At 36.3% G+C, this 21,385-nt stretch overlaps 1 protein-coding gene across 1 annotated transcript; it reads right to left on the bottom strand.

The window, feature by feature from the left end:
• Positions 1-5,854: 5,854 nt before the first annotated feature.
• LOC137637866 (uncharacterized) lies at positions 5,855-7,306 on the bottom strand. Its single transcript, XM_068369977.1, has one exon. The coding sequence runs from the start codon at positions 6,802-6,804 to the stop codon at positions 6,145-6,147; it is 660 nt and encodes a 219-aa protein (XP_068226078.1). The 5' UTR covers positions 6,805-7,306; the 3' UTR covers positions 5,855-6,144.
• Between the last annotated feature and the right edge of the window lie 14,079 nt (positions 7,307-21,385).

Below are 21,385 nucleotides of genomic sequence, written 5' to 3'. Positions count from 1 at the left end.
TGTGTTCGCGTGTGTATTATATATGCTTACATATGAATATATATATATATATATATATATATATATATATATATATATATACATATATGTTTGTGTGTGTGTGTGTTTGTGTACGTGTGTGTTTATATATTTATACAATTGTGTACTATATGTCACCCCTTTATATATATATATATATATATATATATATATATATATATATATATATATGTATATATATATATATATATATATATATATATATGAGTGTGTGTATATATACATATGTATATGTGTGTGTTTGTGTACATGTGTGTGTTTATGTATATGTATATATATAATTATGTACTGTGTGTCACCCTTTATATATATATATATATATATATATATATATATATATATATATATATATATATTTGTGTGTGTATGTGTGCGTTTGTGCATGTGTATGTGTTTATGTTTATGTATATATACAAATATGTACTGTATGTCACCCTTTATATACTGTTTCTTCGATAAGGACATTTTTAAAAAAAAAATTAAAGCAGCCTTCAATTGATTCCTTTCACATCAATATTCTCGATCGATCTATACGAGTCTTCGGAGATACCCAGACTTTTGCCAAATCTTGCAGGTGTCCTACGCGGAAATGTTCTGAAATACGCACAGGTATTGTATATAAAATTCTTATTCCCACTGAAGGTCTAAAAAAGTTTACCCGTCTGCCCCAAGGTGGTCTCTCTGGATCTTGGGTTTCCCGCGGTAGTAATGTTGATGTGCAGAAAACATGGCCGCTTCGACGACGCCACCCAAAAATATTTTTCCAGCAATTTTTTCTTAGTTTATCTTAAGTCAAGGCTACTGTCGTCATGGGTTATTTAAGTCTTCATAAAACGGCTGAATAATTTTGCAAAACAACAAGATTTAATCCTTGTTTTTATTAAAGAATTTGATGTTTCCCTCGCTGGATTGAAGGAGAATCAGTGGTAGGGGATGGGAAGGTGACGGGGTTGTTCAGTACTTCCTCTCCCGTCCCTATGGAACCACCCAGCCCCCAGGGCCGATACAGTACCACCCAACCGAGGGAGGATGCATAGTGCGCGTCGAGTGGCGCCAAGTTGGGTATTAGTAGAAGAAGAAGAAGAAGGCGTCATGGCACCAGCGGTTGACCAAACATGGTGGTAGTAGTGCCACATACCTCGCTCCATTCTTTCTTCTGATTCATAGTCCCGGTTCCAGCCTCCCTCAGAGATTGAATAACAAAGACGAGAGAAAATACTGAAGAGTATTATGGCATTTGTCACTTGGGTGAGTTTTACCAGATATTTTTGTGAGATGGGATAAGTTCTTTTAAGGTTGGCTAGTATCGATTGGCTTTAAAATAATGTTGAAAATTTTCGTGTGAATATGCACTTTTTATTGCCATTGTTTTCGAAAAACAAAATCTAATAAATATTATTTTCTAATAGTTATCATTGCTATCATCATTATTATATTAATATTAGTGATTATCAATATTATTTCCATGTTATAATTTCATTCTCTGGACGTCTTCCAGAAGCATACGTACCTCTTCATTTACATTAATTCCATGGATATTCATTATATCATCTCATGTTCTCATTCATCCCCTCGTGTCTGTTTATACTCGATAAATTTCTCCATTTAGGTAATCAATTACTTGGGAAAATCCTTGTCCTACGATAATAAACGCTTATTATTATTATTATTATTATTATTATTATTATTATTATTATTATTATTATTATTATTATTACTACTTGCTAAGCCCCAACCCTAGTTGGAAAAGCAGGATGCTATAAGCCCAGGGGCTCCAACAGCGAAAGTAGCTCAGTGAGGAAAGGAAACAAGGAAAAATAAAATATTTTAAGAAGAGCAACAATATTGAAATAAATATATTGTTTGTATATATTGCAGAAATTGACTGTACTGTTATCATATGAAGGGCATTTGCTATTAATTAATTATGTTTCCTCTTCACGTAAACTATAATTTATCTGCCATAAGATCTTAGATATATCCAAATAATATGCTGAAATTATATAGGATTCTTTAAGGATTTCACAGAGCATAATTACAAAAGTTCAAAGCTGCAGCAAATTTTTTTTTTCTTTTTCTCTTTATGTTGATCAGGCTGACATAAGTCTTTTTATAGTTTATTTGTGACATATCTGTTTTGATGTTACTGTTTTTAAAATGTTTCATTATTAATTTTTACTCATATCCTTTATTTATTTACTTATTTCCTTTCCTCACTGGGCTATTTTTCCTTATTGGAGCCCTTGGGCTATTAGCATCTTGCTTTTCCAACTAGGGTTGTAGCTTAGCAAGTAATAATAATAATAATAATAATAATAATAATAATAATAATAATAGTAATAATAATAATAATGATGATGATGATGATGATGATGATGATGATTGATAATAATTAGTAATGATAAAGATAATGATGATGGTGATGAGATGTGATTAATAATAATAATAATAATAATCAGTGGCATAGCCAGGCCTGGATCCTCAGGGAAGAAATTGGCAAGATTCAACGTACAGAAAAGGATAATTTTAATGAAATAAAGTCTCGATTTTTATTTCATTGTTATGTATTAAACCCTTTTTTATATTTTGATATAGTAAACTCACGTCATATATTCGAATTTCTCTCTAAATGGTTATCAATGAAAGTTGTGGAGGTCACACTCCTTTGAATATTCCTGTCTTCGCCACGGCGGGAATTGATTGATCGAGTTTGAGGTCTGTCATCCTGACATCCAACTGCGGCAAACACTTACCCAACTTTCACTGTTGTTGGTGCTGGATTCGCTTACGAGTAATCGTATATGTGAAAATGATTGTAATTTATATATATATATATATATATATATATATATATATATATATATATATATATATATATATATATATATATCATCTCCTCCTACGCCTATTGACGCAAAGGGCCTCGGTTAGATTTCGCCAGTCGTCTCTGTCTTGAGCTTTTAATTCAATACTTCTCCATTCATCATCTCCTACTTCTCGCTTTATAGTCCTCAGCCATGTAGCCCTGGGTCTTCCAATTCTTCTAGTGCCTTATGGAGCCCAGCTGAACGTTTGGCGAACTAATCTCTCTTGGGGAGTGCGAAGAGCGTGCCCAAACCATCTCCATCTACCCCTCAACATGATCTCATCCACATATGGTACTCGAGTAATCTCTCTTCCAGTTTCATGTCTAATCCTGTCCTGCCATTCAACTCCCAATATCCTTCTGAGGGCTTTGTTCTCAAATCTACTAAATCTATTGGAGATTGTTTCATTGTCATGCCGTGACTCATATCCTTAGAATAACACCGATCTCACTAAACTGGTATATAGTCTGATTTCTATATGTAATTTCAGGTGATTTGATTTCCAAAGTTTACTTTACCCAGCCATTGTCTGATTTGCTCTTGACAATCCTTCACTAAACTCTAATTCTGAAGACCCTATATTGGAGATCATAGTTCCTAAATATTTAAATGATACCACCTCATTAATCCTTTCTCCTTCCAATCATATTGAATCTTTCATTGCATACTCCGTTCTCATCATCTTTATCTTTCTTCTATTTATCTTCAGCCCAACCTTGCGTGATATTTCATGCATTCTGGTAAGCAAGCATTGCAAATCCCGTGGTGTTCTGCTAAGAAGGACAGCATCATCATCATCATCATACTGTAGGTCTGCTAAATTCCTATCACCAATCCAGTCCAATCCTTCTCCACAATCTCTTGACTGTTCTACTCATTACAAAATCTATGAGGAGGATAAACAACATAGGTGACAACAAATTCCCTTAGAATACTCTGCTGTTCACTAGAAATCCATTTGATAAGACTCGATGAATATTAACTTTGCACTTGCTATGCTCATGAACAGACTTAATCAAATTTACATATTTAAGAGGAATTCCATAATTACGCAGGACTCCCCACAAAATTGGCCGGTGCACACTATCAAAGGTTTTTTCAGCCATCCAAAGGGAATATATATATATATATATATATATATATATATATATATATATATATATATATATATATATATATTCATATGTTTATATATATAGTAAATACTGTGCGTGCGTATGTACACTATTCGACAGCTACTTACCATGGTATCAAATGATAGAAACACGTGTTTATTGTGTAGCTATTTGCATAACAGTCTCTTTTATTATAAGTCTTTTTATTATGCATAAAAATTCTATGTAAATCATTATATTTTCCAGAACAGAGGGAAATGTGTGAAAGAATAACGAAGTTTTGTATCCAAAATGAACTGAGTGTAACAGGTTAAGTAACCATTAAAATGTTAGTCGTCTGTAATGTTATAGTTACCAATCCAAAGTAAACAGATAGGTTTCTCGTTTTCTTCGGAAAAGTATCGTTTTCTATGGTACATATTAAAGCTTGGACTATTGAGGAGAAAGTGCAGTGCAAGCTGTAGCGAGAGAGAACAGAAGTCTAGTGTGTGTCCTGTTTTACTGTGAAGAACTTAGGTTAGAGAGAATGAAATAAAGTAGTTAAAGTTACGGTATGAAAGGAGAAGAGAGAGAAATAATTAATCAAGAAAGATAAAAGATAAATTCATACTAAATGTGACAAAATGGAAAATAAACTGAAAGGAATAGAGGGAAGAAAGAAAAGTGGTGGAACTGAAAAGACAAATCCCTCAGCCCAACACCTGAACCATAGCCTATAATTCAGTTGCAGGTAGAGGGAAACCAAAACTATTTTTAAATACAGCAACAACATATTAATAAGATGAAATGCTTTATACCCAACTTCATTGGAAGGCAACATGTAGGCCTACCATGTCCTTATAGTTCCTGTCAAGAATGTGACTGGTATGAGGAATGCTATATTTTGTACATGTATAGCTTACTTCCCAGCCATTGAGGTCCAAATTGTCCCATTTTTTCTTCCCAGGATAACGTTGCTTTCAGTAGCAAAGATAATAACCTATATTGTAGTAAACTTGAACGAGACTTGAAAGAAACTGTCGAGTAAGAGTTAAAATCAACGAGTATTATGAAAAGTTAAATCATCAATATGTCAACTTTCAAGCAAAATTTTCCAAAAAGCTACTATTAGAAGATCCCATCAACATGAGGAGTCTCATTTTAAAGTTAAGAAGTAAACGTGTAAACATTTACTTGAGTACTGTAAGAAAAGTAGGTTCAGTGGCCCCTTTTGAACAATTGGGTCGACTTGACATAAATCTTCTCACACTTTATCTTTATTATTTTAGATTAGTATTTATCCTTTGCCAGGCTTATTAAAGTTACCCTCTCACGTTTTCTAATTGATTGATTGATTGATTTAAAGTTTTCAAGCATCCTGACATCTAAGGTCATTGACGCCGGTAACATTTAATTTATCTATACAAAAATAAAATAAAATAAAAAAATAAAAGAGTATTCAATTAAAATCATAAAAGTTGAATGTCATAAAAGTTAAATATTTTTCAGAAGACCTGCTTCTGAAATAAATCTAAAAATGCCACTTGCATGATAGGACACATCATTTCCAAGAATCTTGGCAAGGATGAACCTGCCATCCTCACCTCGAGCCTCAAACAAATATCTATTCCTTAAGTTGTTGTAATTGGGGCATTCGGTCAACAAATGCCTTACTGTTAGAGGTACTAAACAGTCGTCACAATACGGTTGGTGTTGGCCCTTCAGCGGAAACTCGTGTGTCAACCGAGTGTGACCAATACGGAGACGACAAAGAGACGTCTCCCATTTTCGGATCTAAACAAGTAAAGCATTTGTGATGAACATATTAGTAAAGACAACGTGATATTATTGTAATTACACTTGAGGACTCCTTCCAATCGATGCAGAGGCTCATAATCATAGTAACTTGTAATTTATACGAAATTCTTAACACATTTGTAACCTTTCATTCTCACTAATGGCAATGTAGTATAGCTGGATGCCTAACATTCAGATAACAACAGATAAAGTGTATAAGACTGAGATTCTTATTTATTTGTACTTGGTTTTCACCTTTAAAACACCTCTTGTTTTCATTGTTGACCACTTACAGTAAACCTGAGCTTTAGGACATTTTGTTTTTGTCGTAATCGTCGTCACTTTAACTAACACTCATCATAGGCTTCTTTGGCCTCTTTGAATTTGATGAACTCATCTACACTTTTCTTAAGGACTTTTGGCAAAGTCGAAAGATGTGGTTCAAGTTTTATCCTGTTTTCGTAAATGCTCATGTGACAGAGGTACTTCAACATCGGGGTATTTTTCAGGAACATCCTGCTGCAGGCGTTGTACTCTATCGACAGTTCTTCGGTTTCGACGCCGTCCTCCGATAGAGACTTATGAATGAGATCCTCTTTGCACTTGTTCGTCAAGACGAGGTTCAAGAATAAGTTGGCGTCGCTGCTCACGAAGATGATGCCATATCCTTGGCAATCGAACCCAGTGTAGTCACATCCGGCATTGAGTTCTACGTAGAGCAACCTCCCTTTGTGATTCAGTCGAGCAATGAATTCGTATTCCTGGCCGACACAGCCTTCGTCGAGGAAGGAAATATGATACAGTCGATCGACCTTCTCAAGATCTATCTTGAAGGACTGCAACTCGTCTGGGTCCCATTGGGCCATCTCCCAAGGCGTCGTTCTCTTCTCAAACATATACTGGTAGTCGAGCGCGTTTGACAAGTAGTCTTCCATGGTGTCGGCATCGGGGACAGCGGGATCGATACTTTTGAAGTTTGGGGCAGTTTTCAGCGTCCAAGTCAACATGAAACGATTACTTGCAAGAAGGGTTTTCCCTAAACACTGTTACTAAGAACGTTTCCGGAAATCTAATTACTTAGCACCACTTCTTTCTGAGAACTTAATGCCTCAAGGAAAACTCTTGCACTAGTCCACCCACCCACGCAGGGCTTCGCTCTAATACAACTGAAAACATTTCATCGGCTTAGGACTTCCTTCCCTTCACTCGGTGTGGAGTTTCGTTTCTCTGCGCTCAAGAAGAAACATACGGATACGCTAGTTCTGCTATACGTTGTGCTCACGGTCTAAGTAGCTCAACCTTGGTTACCAGTGTAAGCAAATCTTAAACATACTTCATGTTTATGTATGTCACAGAGTGATGGTTTTCACGTTAGTTATTTCTGTACCACTTTCTATTTTATAAGAAATGCTTAGTTTGATAACGAATACTTTTCTTTAGATATATTGCGTACAGTATTTGTCCATTTTTACCGAGCTTTTATTTGTTTGGTGTTTCATTATCTGTGCACTTATCTTTTTGTGTATGCATTTATCTATCAATGTAGTCATTCTATTATCTATATATGTCTTCAGGAGACTGGCTTGGAAAAAGTTTTAAGTTGAAGAAATTTTGGCATTTAAGCAAAAGAGGAATTAATATATTTCGAGTATTGCTCTTCGAAGTTTATTTATGCCATATATATTTAAATTTTATTAGTGATCTTAAAATTCTTTATATTCTTTAATCATTACTTCTTGTATATAGTTTATTTATATCTTTTCCTCACTGAGCTATTTTCCCCGTTGGATAACTAAGTTTTGTAGCATCCTGCTTTTCCAACTAGAGTTTTAATAATAATAATAATGATAATAATAATAATAATGATAATAATAATAATAATAATATTTATAAAAATAAAATAATAATAATAATAATAAAAGTAATAATAATATTAATAATATTATTAATAATATCGATTATAATAATAATAATAATAATAATAATAATAATTATTATTATTATAATAAAATAATAATAATAATAGTAATGATAATAATGATAATAATAAAATAATAATAATAATAATAATAATAATAATATTTATAATAAAATAATAACAATGATAATAATAAAAATAATTATAATATAATAATATTAATAATAATAATAAAATAATAATAATAATGTGTCCCTGTGTGGACATAATGTATTGTGTATTTAGACACCCTCACTTTTACAAACAAATTCAGGAATATATATATGTATATATATATATATATATATATATATATATATATATATATGTATGTATGTATGTATGTATGTACAGTATATATATTTTGTGTACAGGGTGTCTCACTTTTACAAGCACGTCCAGGCATATATATATATATATATATATATATATATATATATATATATATATATATATATGTATGTATGTATATATATATATATATTTATATATATATGTATATATATATATATTTATTATATATGAATATATATATATATATATATATATATATATATATTATGTATGAATATATATATATATATATATATATACATACATGCATATATATATGTATATATATATATATATATATATATATATATATATATATATATATATATATACACACATACATGCATATATATATATGAATATATATGAATATATATGTACATATGTATATTTATATATGTGTATATATGTATATATATATATATATATATGAATATATATCTATATGTATATATATGTATATTCATGTATATATATGTATAAATATATATGTTTATTATTGTATATATATACACATATATATACATATATATATATTATTGTGTATATATAAATGTATATATATATATATGTATATATATATATGTATATATATATTATTTTGAATATATATCATTGTGTATATATATGTATATTATTGTATGTATATATATACATTATATACTGTATATATATATATATATATATATATATATATATATATATATATATATATATATATATATATATACAATCTCGCCAGGCTCTTGCTGTTTAGGGAGATGTGTGTGTGTGTCACCTTGCATTGCCATACTGTACTTTAATTGTATCTCCGTAATTGAAGAACTTAGCTATTAATAAAGACTGAATAATTTAAGGAAATTCCAATTGAGCCCAAGATCAAACTAAGACCAGTTACTGACTTTTGAAAGTTTAACGTTTAGAAGTCAAATATAGCAGGAAACATTTAAAGCCATTGTTTAAAGATGCAATTTTTCAATTAGTAATTAATATGTTAAACCAACCAAAAGATAATACAATGAGCAATGGGATTTTAAAATATGGAAGAAAATATTTTAGTAATCAATATCATTATATTTCTTGTGGACGGAAGGTCAAGGATTGATCATAGTATGCAAGACTTTCCTACGCAAATGTAGTTTTCTTGCGTATATCATTGGCATGATGCGTCAAAATTACGCAATGCATTATGCAAGTTAATGAGAATTAACTGTAAAAGGTTATAAGTTCCTTTCAAAATTCATCTGTAGCTGGGTTTTCATTCATACGTATGTAGTAGACCTAATAGGTTACGTGTTATCTAATGTCTGACGATTAACGCATACGTATGCTGATGCTCCTTATTTCCTGTTTCAAAACTATTTCGAGATATTAAATAGTCAGATTTATTTTCCCAACTATATGCCCAAGACAGACGTAAATAGCATTATATATCGAGTAAAAAACTACTCGAAAATTTAGCGAAACGTGACGACAATGCAGTTATTGTGGAGTTTTGTCAATTTCTATATTCTTTATCTTCAATTTCTAACATAGCTGATCAATATTACATTACCACGATTCATTAGAAATGGCAATAACATACCTCTATTGGGTTGCAAAGAGTACTACATGAAATTAAGATCTTGGAGATATAGGTTTAAAAGGGTCTACACTTACACAAACGCGCTTCGCAATATCTACGTAGAATTTTAAAATCGATAACGATGTCTCTCACAACAAGGTCCCTACTATTAAGAGAGGTGTACAAACGTATACAATATGCGTATCATAAACCTTGATACGTATGAAGCCGAGCAGCTGACTGCGTGCGCGTCAGTGGCGTAGCTAGAAGTTTGTTTGTTACATTCAGGTACATTATTATCATATGTAATTACAAAAGTGGTAGAATTACAGATGTAAAACTGAAAAACATAAAGTGAGCTATTCTAAAGGCATTTATTCATGTGCGTATATAAATTGTAAAATATAATCATGGAAATTCAAGAAGAAAATAACTTTCATAAATCTATTATGTAATAGGTACTCTTGATCAAAAAATTAAATGGATGAATGAAATTACATTTTGAGGGTTCGAGATGACAGACCATAGACGAGTTATGCTTTATTTCCGACACGGGCTAAATACATTGACCTGTGCGGACGGCAAAGTAGCAAGGTGACTGACCGACCGCGAACAGGTGAAAAATGCGGGACATTCATGTCTTCTACAGTTATCATTACAATAAATATGAAAGCCCACGCTTGACATATGATAATGAATTGTATATAGAAATGAAGGGCAGATGATTCTTTGCCGGACTGAATAAATAATATGTACAGAAAAATTTATACAAAGATGATAATATTGCTGTAAGCGTTGTAGGACGTTGTCATTTCAACATATACAGTATATATATATATATATATATATATATATATATATATATATACTGTAAAAAGTATCAAAATAAAAATAAATTGCTTGCCATACATTATATGCGATGAAGCAACAGACTACTGGGACACGACTCACTTTTACAATATTCTCCTATTCTTGTGATTTTCTGTAAACCTATCTATAAAATTCCTCTGAATCTAGTCTTTTAACTTTCATACTTTCAGTTGACAATACAGCAAGATTGTTTAATCTACCATTGTCCATTGCAACGATGAGAGCAGTCTTAATAAATTTCAGAAAAGAGAAGCTTCTCTCTGCAGAAGCCGACGGCATAGGTAACACCACAGAAATGTCTACTCATATGGATTATGGATTACAAATTTTCGGCAAGTCTAATAATGATTTGAGCCTTCCAGTGTCACTTACGCCTTTGTAACGTCTTTCTAGCATGCATTTTGCAGAGAACATCTTATGTTTGAGATCATCAGTGTGGGCATAATAGACATGAATAAGCCCGAAGGATATGAATTCTGTCCTTTGTGAGTTAAGTGGTTGTAATGTTTTTCACTTCTTACAACATATGAGGTACAGTCAAAAGCAAATGTCCTGTCGTCTCCAGTCCCCTTCCGTCACCCCCAATATCTATAGATTCCAGAATTTCAGCTATAGAAGAGTTTGGTTGTTAGGAGGGAGGCCAACTGGCGGGGGTAGGACGACGGTGGGCCGGTGAAGTACTTGTTAGAGCCGTAAGGGGGGTGATGGTAGGGGAACCACGAAAAATTATGGATGAACGTAAATTCAGTATAATTTCTGCAGATCTTGATTCTATCATTATAAATATTCTAACTTATGATGATATGGTATATTTGTTGTGTTATTTGCTTTGCCATTCTCACAAACAACTTGTTGACAAAAAAGATCGATGTTTAGTTTGGAAATATAATATGACCCGACTGAAAAATCTTTCGTAAACACAAGCTAGGAGTCCTCTCTCTCTCTCTCTCTCTCTCTCTCTCTCTCTCTCTCTCTCTCTCTCTCTCTCTCTCTCCAATATATATATATATATATATATATCAAATGCTACTTGGAATACTATGAAAAGAAGATGAAGACATAAATTGATTGTTGCGAGTTTTTGAGAAGGTAATGAAAATTACAAGATAGAGAATGCTAAAGATTACAGTATTGATAGTGAAGTAAAAAGAAAAGCCACGAATGACTGGAGAAAGTATCTAAACAGGAAAGCAGATGAGACTGACGAAGTTATGAATACAATAAGAGGCTATGGTATATTAATAAAATACTGTATCTACTGGGGCAAAGAAGAAGCTTATACCCTTTAAAAAGAGGGATGGATCTGTTATAACAACAAAAGATGAAGAAAGGCAACATTGAATGGAACACTTTAGTGAGGTCATGGATGGAGGATATGAAGCGAATTAGTTGATTGACATACCTAAAGTTGAGGGAAATCTTGATGTGCCCATGAATGAATTTAGTGTGTTTGAATTCGAAGTTGTCATTTAAAAACTAAAGATATGGATACGATGGAATGACTACTGAAATGATATTGGCATTGGCCGAAAATCATATGACTCCCAGAATACTAAAAAGATTATTTTATTGAATGTGGCATGAAGAGCCAAAACCTGATGAATGAGAGGTAGAAGTGTTGGTGAAAATGGCAATTAAAGGTGATCTGACTGATGGCAATAATTTCAGAGACACAACACTTACGTCAGCACTCATGAACATATACAGTATGCTCCTTCTAAAGAGACTAGAGAGAAAGACATGAAAAGCTGAGATGAACAAGCAGGATTTCGAAAAGGTAGAAGTTGTACTGATCAAATTTTAATTTTAAGAAATGTGGTATATCAATGTGTAGAATATAGAAATCCACTTTTGTTGGCATTTGTGGAATACCAGAAAGACTTTGATAATGTGCACCGACCAGTTTTATCGAGAGTCCTACATTATTATGTAGTTCCTCTTAAATATGTAAAATTGATTCAAGTATATTTATGAGCATAGCAAGTGCAAAGTTAATGTTACTGGAGTCTTATCAAATGAATTTCCAGTGAACAGTGGAATACTGCAAGGGAGTGCGTGGTTACCTATGTGGTTTATCCTCCCTGTGGATTTTGTGATGCATAGAACAGTTGGGGATGGTTGAGAAGGATTGGACTGGATAAGTAACAGGAAATTAGCTAACCTAGAGTATGCTGATGACGTTGTCCTTATTAGCAGTATACCACAGGACTTACAAAACCTGCTTACCAAAATGCATGAATATCACATGAAGTTGGGTTCAAGATAAATAGAAGAAAGACAGAGATGAGGAGAATGGAATATGCATTGGAAGATGAAATATTGGAATGAAAGAGGATTAATGAGGTGGAATCATTTAAATATTTAGGACTATGGTCTCTAATAAAGGATCTTCAGAATATGAGTTAAATGAAAGATTAAAAAAAAAGAAATCCGACAATGGGTAGGTTATGTAAAATTCGGAAATGAAATTGCGTGAAATTTCCTTTAAAAATCAGTATATATATATATATATATATATATATATATATATATATATATATATATATATATATATATATATATCGGTTTAGTGAGATTGGTGTTACGGTATGAACAAAGTCATGGTATGACAATGAAACACTATCCAACAGATATTGTAGATTTGAGAGGAAAGCCTTCAAAAGAATGTTGGCAGTTAAATGGCAGGACAGGATTAGAAATGATATTATAAGAGAGATTACACGAATTAGAATGTGGATGAGATCATGGTAAGGGGTAGATGTAGATGGTCTGGGTATGTACTTCGCACTCCTCAAAAGAGATTAGTTCACCAAACTTTCAACTGGGCTCCAAAAAGCACTAGGAGGGTTGGAAGACACAGACCTACGTGGATGAGGACTATGAAACGTAAAGTAGGAGATAGTGAATGGAGATGTAATGATTTAAAAGCTCTAGATAGAGACGACAGGCGAAATCAAACCGAAGCCCTTTACGTCTATAAGCGTATATATATATATATATATATATATATATATATATATATATATATATATATATATATATATATATATCGAAAGAGTGTGATTCTAAAGGCGAAAATGGTTGGGTAGGGCAGAGGAAACGTTCTGTTACTGGGAAGGAAGCATTTAATTTGAAAGTGATAGAGAACCGATGTCTCATGTCAAATTACCACGTGCCGTTTCACAACAACTGCTTCATGGGCTGACAGACCTGGGACTTTACCAGTGTTCTAACATAGCCACATTTTAACTAGACTTTTCCAGTCATTATCCCATATGAATAGGCTAAGGGCAGTATATTATCTGAAATTTAGTGGTTTTTATCCCGCCTTATGTATTTGTCATCAGAGTAGTCGGAAATCAACTCTGCGTTATGCTGAAAGCAGCCAGCCCGCTCAAGGATATTTCTGAACAGTGTTTAACCAGGGTGGCCGTTGCCATATTAACTGACGTCATGACTTCGGCTCCCTATTCAATATCGTTCATCAGTATTATAATATTTTTGGCAATGAATTGGAAATTATAACTACGTTGTATAGACCCATTTGTTGTGTTATTCGATATAACATTCTACCAGAAGAGTTTTTCGCTAAAATAATGACTTTTGGAATAAGCTGTAAATTTTGGTCAGACTGAAAAACTTTACCCATGCACATTTCATAAGTCCAATAACAATTAATTTTCTTAAGATAGCAGAGCAATAATTGGTAAGCAGCAGTTCAGCATTTATGAACATTACTTCTTTCAGTCCATTGGTTCTCTCTCCCAAACCTTACACTAGCCATCCACTATGGTTTTATGAGTTAACCAATCACAGAGTGCTTGATTCACTCATATAATGTGATCATTTTTAGTATATCACTTTTTAATTAAAGAACCCTCACAGAAAATATCATTGCATTACTTAATTCAACATTAGAGAGAGAGAGAGAGAGAGAGAGAGAGAGAGAGAGAGAGAGAGAGAGAGAGAGAGAGAGCCGACCGAATGGTGCGCCAGTATGGTGGTCGTCGCCAAGAAGTCAGGACAGTCACGCCGTACAGTCGACTACCAGCGCCTCAACGCTTCCTGCCTGCGGGAGACACACCGCAACCCCACCCCATTCGACATGGTGTCCGGGGTACCTAAGCACACATTCAAGACCGTGGCGGACGCGTACTGGGGATACCACCAGATGGAGCTAGACGAAGAAAGTCGTGACCTAACCACATTCATTACCCCTTGGGGGAGATTTCGTTACTTTCGTACCCCCTTGGGGCACTGCTCCGCCGGTGATGCGTATACTCAACGATTCGACGACGCCATACAAGACATCTAGAGGAAATGTAAGTGCGTAGATGACCCTGCTCTACAACGACAGCATCAAAGGGGCTTTCTGGCACACCTACAACTTCCTCGAAATATGCGCTAAGGGTGTCACCCTGAAGCCGGAGAGATTCCAGTTCGCAAGAAGAGAAGTGGACTTTGTGGACTTCAACTTGGACTGGGAGGCCTACAAGCCAACAGAGGAACGTTTTGCGGCTATCAATCACTTACCGATGCCACGTCAGCCCTCTATCACCAACATAAGGGCGTGGTACGGATTCGTCAACCACCTGGCGCCCCTCCTCGCAACAGCCCCCATCATGAACCCATTCAGGGAGCTCCTCAAGAAACCAACTGGGAAGTTAGTGTATTGGGACGAGGCACCCCGCACTAAATTCCATCATGCCCAGGACATGATCTGCCAATTAGCAAAGGACGGGTTGGCCTACTACGACAGGAGCCGCCCCACAGCAGCGATCACCGACTGGAGCAAAGAGGGCATAGGGTTTGTAATCCTTCAGCAGTATTGCGCATGCAGCTCCGCCACCACGCCCTTTTGCTGCACGGGTGGGTGGCGCCTGGCACTATGCGGCAGCCGCCATCTCACCGCCACCGAAGCTGGCTACGCTGCCGAGGAGGGGGAGGCCCTCGCGGTAGCTTGGTGTCTCCAGATGGCGAGGCTGTTCTTGCTGGGGTGCCCCAACCTCACCATTGTGACGGACCACCACCCGTTAACCAAGTTGCTGGGGGATCGGGCCCTCACAGAAATCTCCAAGCCCCTTCTCTTCAGGCTGAAGGAGAGAACCCTGCAGTATCGATTCAGGGTCAAGTATCTGCCCGGGAAGCGTAACAGTGCGGCAGACTACCTGTCACGATACCCCGCCTTGAAAGCCGATTCCAGCACCCACGACGTGGACCTCGACGAAGACCTCACCGACGCCATTGCGGCCGCCGTCTTGGCAGCAATAGAGCACGAGAGCTGCGTCATGGATGAGGCGAGTGTCAGGCACGCCGCTATCAGCGACCCCATGTACCAGCTGCTCATGGCCAGGGTCCAGGCCGGGGACTGGGCCGACAGGAAGTCCCAGGCTAGTTTTCTCCCGGCCTAATAGTGTGAATTCCACAATCAGTGTGTTTGAAGTGAGCAACGAAGAACCTGGAAGTGAGAAGACCAAGAAATTGACACTTCTTAAAACTAGACATAAAACTGTTTTGATGTAAAATTATTATTATTCGAATTATTTTCATATAATATTGTTTGAATGAATGTTATGCAATTTTATGTAATTATTATTGAATATTTCCATAAAAATACTCTTCCTTAGATTTTAATATTTAATATAGTCTGATTTTTTCTGATTTCACATATTAATCACTTCGAGTGAATTGAAGTGGTCTTATCTTTAGAAGACAAAAAAAAAAAAAAAAAAAAAAACACTTGTGTGCTTTTCCTATAATGGGTGAATTATAATGGTATGTCAGATCAGACAGCAAACTATAATTCTGGTTGTAATGTCATATAATGATAGTAAATATTGTGATATTAAGTAGGGATGCGAAAGTTGTATTTGGAGACAATCAAGAAAATATCTGTACTTTCTTACGACTGGTAAAATGCCATTAATTTTCTTATATTTTTGTTATATTAACAGTAATTGTGGAAAACATTTTTTTATCTCTTTGTTGGGGGGTATTCTCCGAATATAAGTCAGGACAATTGAAAAAAAGTTTAATTAAGGGTCATTAATACTGACATGACAAAATAATAAACTGGTTGCCTTCCAGAATCTTTCTTCCCAATTTGATATATTGAAGCAACTTCAGCTTTATCTTAGTGATATCTAGAAAAATGATTTTGCTCTTTTATATTGTGTTTTGGAAGTTCATGTGTCACTTATTCAACTGTCAATCTTACATCATCTCTCCTCACGTGTGTATCTCTTGTTTTGGTCCTTTTTGAGCAGAATCAAGTTTTCATGTAAGAAAATTTTGTATTTGTATATAGTACATACTTTACTCTTCAAGGCTGCGGAGAACTTCGTATGAAAATGGTTAGTGATTATTGTATAAAATATGTAGACTTTGTTGATTCTTAGATTTTATACATATTGTGCAGTACATAATTACATTAATGTAAATTATTGTTTTTTGTAAACGTAAGTTACGTGTGCGGTGAGTTGTCAAATAGTTAAGTCGTCCAAACGAAAACAGCGAAAAAACAGTACAGTACAGTCAATGGAATCGGCGGCCTAGAAAATAGCCATATTTGGTCACATAGCCATTTTCTGTTTTTAAAATTTTTACGTTGTAGAAGGGCTGGTCAATTGCGAGACGAAAGATTATGTTATTTAGAATTTTCCTCATAGACTAAAAAAGCAATTTCGTCCACGTATAATTCTCAGAATTTCCAAAACTCAGCCATAGCGACGACTGAAATCATATCTTCATGAAAAATTTGTCAATACTTAACGGATTTTGAGCGAAGCGAAAAATCTATTTTTGGGTGAGGTAGCCATGTCGTCCTGATGGAAGTTCCTATAAGGTAGATTTCGAGGGTATATTTGACTACAGTGATATTCCCAGAGAATTTTACCGTAAGGTATCCAGAATTCTAACTCCTGGAGCGAATATCCCTAAATAATCTCACAGGGATATGGGATAAGATCAGAGGACGTATTCTTGACACGTCACATAGCTATCTTCGCCCCGAACATTATTAACGCTTCGAGGGGGAATAGTGACAAGAATCTGAAACGAGAATGAAAAGAGAGCCGCTCATAAGGCATCTCTCCTATTACGTTTCCAGTGTGTATCTGATGAAGGTGGTAGCGCCCTCTTTATTCCTTGTAGCGATATACGAGGTGGTACAGATACTGTATTATAGGGAGGGGTTAACCAGCCCTTTTACAATAAAAGGAAGGGCGGGTCCATCAGGACGACATGGCTACCTCACCCAAAAATAGATTTTTCGCTTCACTCAAAATCCGTTTTTTGGGCTCAGGCCATGTCGTCCTGATGGAAGTTTACCAGAGCATTACTCTATCTGTGGATTCCCAATCAGTGCCGTACTCTCAAGAAAGTATTTTCCTGGTCCGTCTAGACCTAGAGACCTATTGATGTTACCGTCATAGATCATTTCATCTAAGCATGAATTATGTTAGTGCTTCCTGCCCCCTACAGGGATGAGTCATACTAGACTCTGGAAAAGTCTCGAGGAGTACATAAAAACTTATGGATGACAAAATGACAAGCTTGTATAGTGGTCTCGCCCTATACATTATAAAGCAAAGTTTGTATAAGAGTCGCCAAAGTCAGAATGATTTTGTGACACCTTCCCCAAAGTGACCACTCTTAGTAACTATTGGATAATGGTTGTATCCGCATAGAAACAAATTTTGCCTCTTTGCCACCAACCCGTTAGGGTACCACGTCAACCCTTCTAAGGAAGGGTTAGAGTGAGTGGACTTTTGCTTGAATCAGGGAACAGTCTCGAAAGACATACCATGATAAAAATATCCATATTTTAATCTTAATGCTCAGTACATTTCTAATAAAATGAGTGTGGGCGAAAAGACATGAACTATGAACTAGTTTATTAAAATTTAATAAACGAACATATCAGATCACATTTATAAAATTTATATAATGTGGATGATATGCATAAAAGCATAAAGAAAAACAGTCAACAGAAAATATTGTTTTATCTACTAGGAAACAGATTTGCCACTTCAATAGAATTATTAATAATAATGATATAGTCTGTATACTGTTTACATACACTAGCGTAAAAAACGCTTGGCACAAGTGTCCGTATTATGCTATAGATTACCGATGTCAATGGAACAGTTTGTAAGGACACTTTCATGACCTATCGCTCAGCGTGTAGTAACATAAAGTGACTACACGCGCAACCTCTTAATTAATCGTTCCAAATTAATTACACTGTTCCTCACAGACTTAAAACAGAAGGTTAAAGAATTCTACCTGCTGCTACCACAGATCTCATAAGTTGCTCCACTTGCTTCGCATAGTGCATAAAGAACGCCTTGGATGACTACCAGCCGGTGTGCAAACAAGGATGTTCAAAGTCCATATAATTAAGAAATTTTATGGAGGAGGCAACTTTCCTCGGATCATGACTAACGGGTGTACTGTCTGGATCCGTTCTGCGAATAACACGGGTGAATTTCGCCCTTAGTTATAGATAACTTTGAACCCAGGGTTTTTCTTCTGAACAGCTGTCCTCCCATAAAGTCTGAAGTTCTATGAAGATAGACCTTTAGGCACTCCACTGGACATAGAGATGCCTCTTCCTCCGGAGGGCAGATTCTTTAGGGACCGCACCTGTTGGTGGGTAGCTTGTTCCTGGTAAGAAACGTTGGGTCTGGAAATAGAATCAGTTCTCCCTCCAAGAACTGGACGTGGCCTTCCTCTGTAGAGAGAGCCACTATTCACTAACTCTGGTCCCCAAGGCGAGTACAAACATAAATATGACTTAAATTCAAAACCTTATAAGCCCATTCCTCATTGTTCATTATTTATACACAATGAGGAATCATATCTAATGACCAAGCAAATGGTCTTTGGAAGCGCTGAAGGGCTAGTTCATTAAGAACGTCGTTAGAAAGGTCGACCTGTAAGGCATATGGTATCTGATTTGTCAAGGCAGGCTTGAACAATAGAATTGTGTAGGCTGCTAAACCTTGCTCATGAAGGAGAATGAAGAATGATAAATAGGAATCTGTCGGGATTTCTTTCAGTTTCTTCACCTTGACAAAGGATAGCTATTTCTTCCCTGAAGCCTCATAATGTCTTCTGGTTTCCTCCGAAAGTCTAAACCGACTTTTAAACACCGAATCTTTTTCTCATCGTTAAGGAGAGAAAATCATGAGATGTAGGTTCCGTGTTTTCTGTGATGGAGCGAAGACAGTCGACTTCTGTACTCGCTGAGACAGGGATGGATCCGGTAGCGGAACGAATTTTAATCGTAGTTCCAATGCCAGAGGGAACCACACGCTATTTGGCCACTTGTGGCCACTATTCCAGCTTTCCCTTTGAAGGATCTCAGCATATTGAGGACCTTCAAAAGGAGGTGTGCGGAGGGAACAGATAGATACAGGACCATCTGATCCAGCCCAGGGACATAGCGTCCACTGTCTCCGCTAACGGATCCTCGTAAGGGGACACGTAACGAACTATTTTCTTGTTGTCTTTCGTCGCAAAGAGGCCTATCTGCAGCTCTGGGACTTGACTCGAGATGAAGGAGAACGATCCTGCGTCAAGGGACCATTCTGACTCTATAGGTGTAAACCTAGATAGAGCGTCTGCTGTCACATTGCGGAACTCTTGAATGTGAACTGCTGACAGGTGCCATTTCTTCGCGTTTGATGCATATTTTCTCCAGCCTCCTGTTGCATCCTTAATCTGTGCTCTTAGCACTGGATCTGTTGTCGAAGCAAACTGTAGAGAGCCCAGCACTCTCTCCTGTTCGCGTCTTGATATCCGTATGGATTTCAATAGTCTCTTGACAGATCCTGCTATTTCTTTCCTCTTCTTACTAGGAATGGGAAGTCGATGTGACTCCAAATTCCAGTGGATTCCCAACCACCGAAATTTTTGAGCTGGAGAAAGACGAGACTTTTTGATGTTGATCTTGAATCCCAGATGTTCCAGGAACTGGATCACTATCTTAGAAGCTTGCATGCATACTGTCCTGGATGCTGCCCACACCAGCCAGTCGTCCGAGTAGGCTACTACTTGGACCCCTTTTAGGCATAACTGATGGACGGCTGCGTTCGCGAGCTTCGTGAAAATCCTTGGGGCTATGTTTAGCCTGAAAGGCATGGTTCTGAAGGCGTAAAGTTATCAAAGTAACTTGAAGCCTAGGTAGGGGGAGAGGTGGCGAATAATTGGAACGTGCCAATAAGCGTCAGACAAGTCTATAGACACAGCATATGCCTAGAATGACTCGAACCTAGTCCATTCTTATTTAGGCTGTGGGCCCAGGGATCGAAGGTCCAGCGATCCCTAAAAAGCTGTAATCTCCCTCCTACTGGAAGTATCTACTTCTGCTGTTGTGGACCTGAGGCCTTGCCTCCTTGACCGCGTCCTCCCCTGGATCCCCTTCCTCTTGAAGGGCGTCTAGAAGAACCTCTGGCTGTTCCTCTGGCTCTTGAACGAAAGGAAGAAGTCTGCCTTTCGGAGGCTGGGTTAAGAACTGGCGACACTTGTCGCCGTTTGTTGAGGTACCAGCTGGTACGTGGTTGGAGGTTGTGCCACCGTCTGAGGCACCGCGGTCACAGGAAGTTGTTGTTGATGTTGCTGTCGGTAGAGTTTAGCCGGCCGAGAGGATGGCCTAGGCCTTTTGTCTACTACCTCTTTAACCACTTCATTGGGAAAGAGGTCTTTACCCCAAATACGAGAGGAGATCAGTTTCCTTGGCCACAACCATGAACATGTCCTGGTTCTTGGGGTCACTTGCCATCGTTTCTAGTGTGATTGCAACGACATCGATGCCGCAAGTCTTTCCTTTGTCTCTTGCTCTCTACACAAGAGAGCCTCC

Source organism: Palaemon carinicauda, chromosome 3, assembly GCF_036898095.1.
Source record: "Palaemon carinicauda isolate YSFRI2023 chromosome 3, ASM3689809v2, whole genome shotgun sequence".
Lineage (NCBI taxonomy): Eukaryota > Metazoa > Arthropoda > Malacostraca > Decapoda > Palaemonidae > Palaemon > Palaemon carinicauda.
The sequence above is the reverse complement of the archived record's forward strand: the minus strand, read 5'-3'. Positions and strand labels throughout refer to the sequence as shown.